The 1,175-nt window shown below is 34.1% G+C and overlaps 1 protein-coding gene across 1 annotated transcript in view; it reads right to left on the reverse strand.

Annotated features, from left to right (window-relative positions):
- Nucleotides 1-1,175, reverse strand: part of tspan15 (tetraspanin 15) — a 61,278-nt gene that overhangs the window by 9,951 nt on the left and 50,152 nt on the right. The window contains exon 5 of the mRNA XM_015386448.1: nt 218-334. Coding sequence (XP_015241934.1) covers nt 218-334 — 117 coding nt within the window. The remainder of the gene's footprint in view (nt 1-217; nt 335-1,175) is intronic.

The raw sequence follows: 1,175 nt of genomic DNA on the forward strand, positions 1-1,175 counted from the left end.
TTAATCGCGATTAAAAAAATTTAATCGATTGACAGCACTAATATATATATAAACTAATGAAATGGTAAAGCCTGCATTAATCATTTGTGGTATTATGAAATGCATAAGAATTTCTATTTTCCTTCCTTAAGAATCTTGTTTTTTATATGGAAAATTGTACAATTATAAACCGATGTTTGCATGCTTACTATGAGTTGCTTAATTGTGTGAGCCCTACCTTGGTAGTAACACAGCAGGTATGTGGGACTCCACAGGCTTGTGGACCTATTCCAGGACAGTTGTGGTACATGTTGACATTCCAGTCTTTAAAATCCTCAGCCCCACAACACTTAAACTGGCAGGGACAAGAAAAAGGTCAGAAATTAGAGGTGCAACTTTGAAGGAAATAAAAAAAACTGAGTAAAAGGGCAAGAGCAAAAACCTCTCTGATAGATATGATTAAAAATGTGAAATGAAAACAACATTAAATTTGCTAAGCTGGCAAGACACCTGCAACATTTCATGATGAAATTAGCAATAATTACAAAGAATTTACATATAAATGACTAAATATGCTTTTTCTGTGATTGTGTGTGTGCACAGGTGGCTGAAAAGCTGAGTGATATGTTATTTATTAAGGATAATTGTATCTCAATTTAGCAAGTCAATCACAAACTGCTCTCACATTCAGTGAGAGATTTAATTAATTCACCAATTCTCATAGAGCTAAGAGCAGCTCATGGTATAAAAGCCTCATAATATATTGTATGATGAATAAAAATGAAAACAAAATGAACAAAGCTTTTAGTGTGTCCTATCACCCCAATAGAAGCAAACAAAAACCAACACCGGTTAAATACAAATCATTCTTCTGTGACCTTTGTTCCAGATTCAGCTTTGTGTGAAAGGAACAGAATGAACGGTTTCCTACTGAACCAATAAAACGTTTAACATCAGACAATGTAGTGCCAACCACCTGTAATTTGGTTCACAGAAATAAATAACACCTCCTGATTCGCTTTAGGCTTTTCTTTTTAGGTGTTGCTGGTAAAAACTCCAAGGAAAAATAAAAGATAATTAGTTCACTGGCAAAATAAATGAGTTCGGAAACTTAAAGGAGAAGTTCGGTTTTTTACACTTTAAGCCCATTTTCTGTAGTGTCCAGGATGAAATCGAATGATCGACACCAAAAGTTT

This window comes from Cyprinodon variegatus, unplaced genomic scaffold (assembly GCF_000732505.1).
Source record: "Cyprinodon variegatus isolate N-32 unplaced genomic scaffold, C_variegatus-1.0 Scaffold369, whole genome shotgun sequence".
NCBI lineage: Eukaryota > Metazoa > Chordata > Actinopteri > Cyprinodontiformes > Cyprinodontidae > Cyprinodon > Cyprinodon variegatus.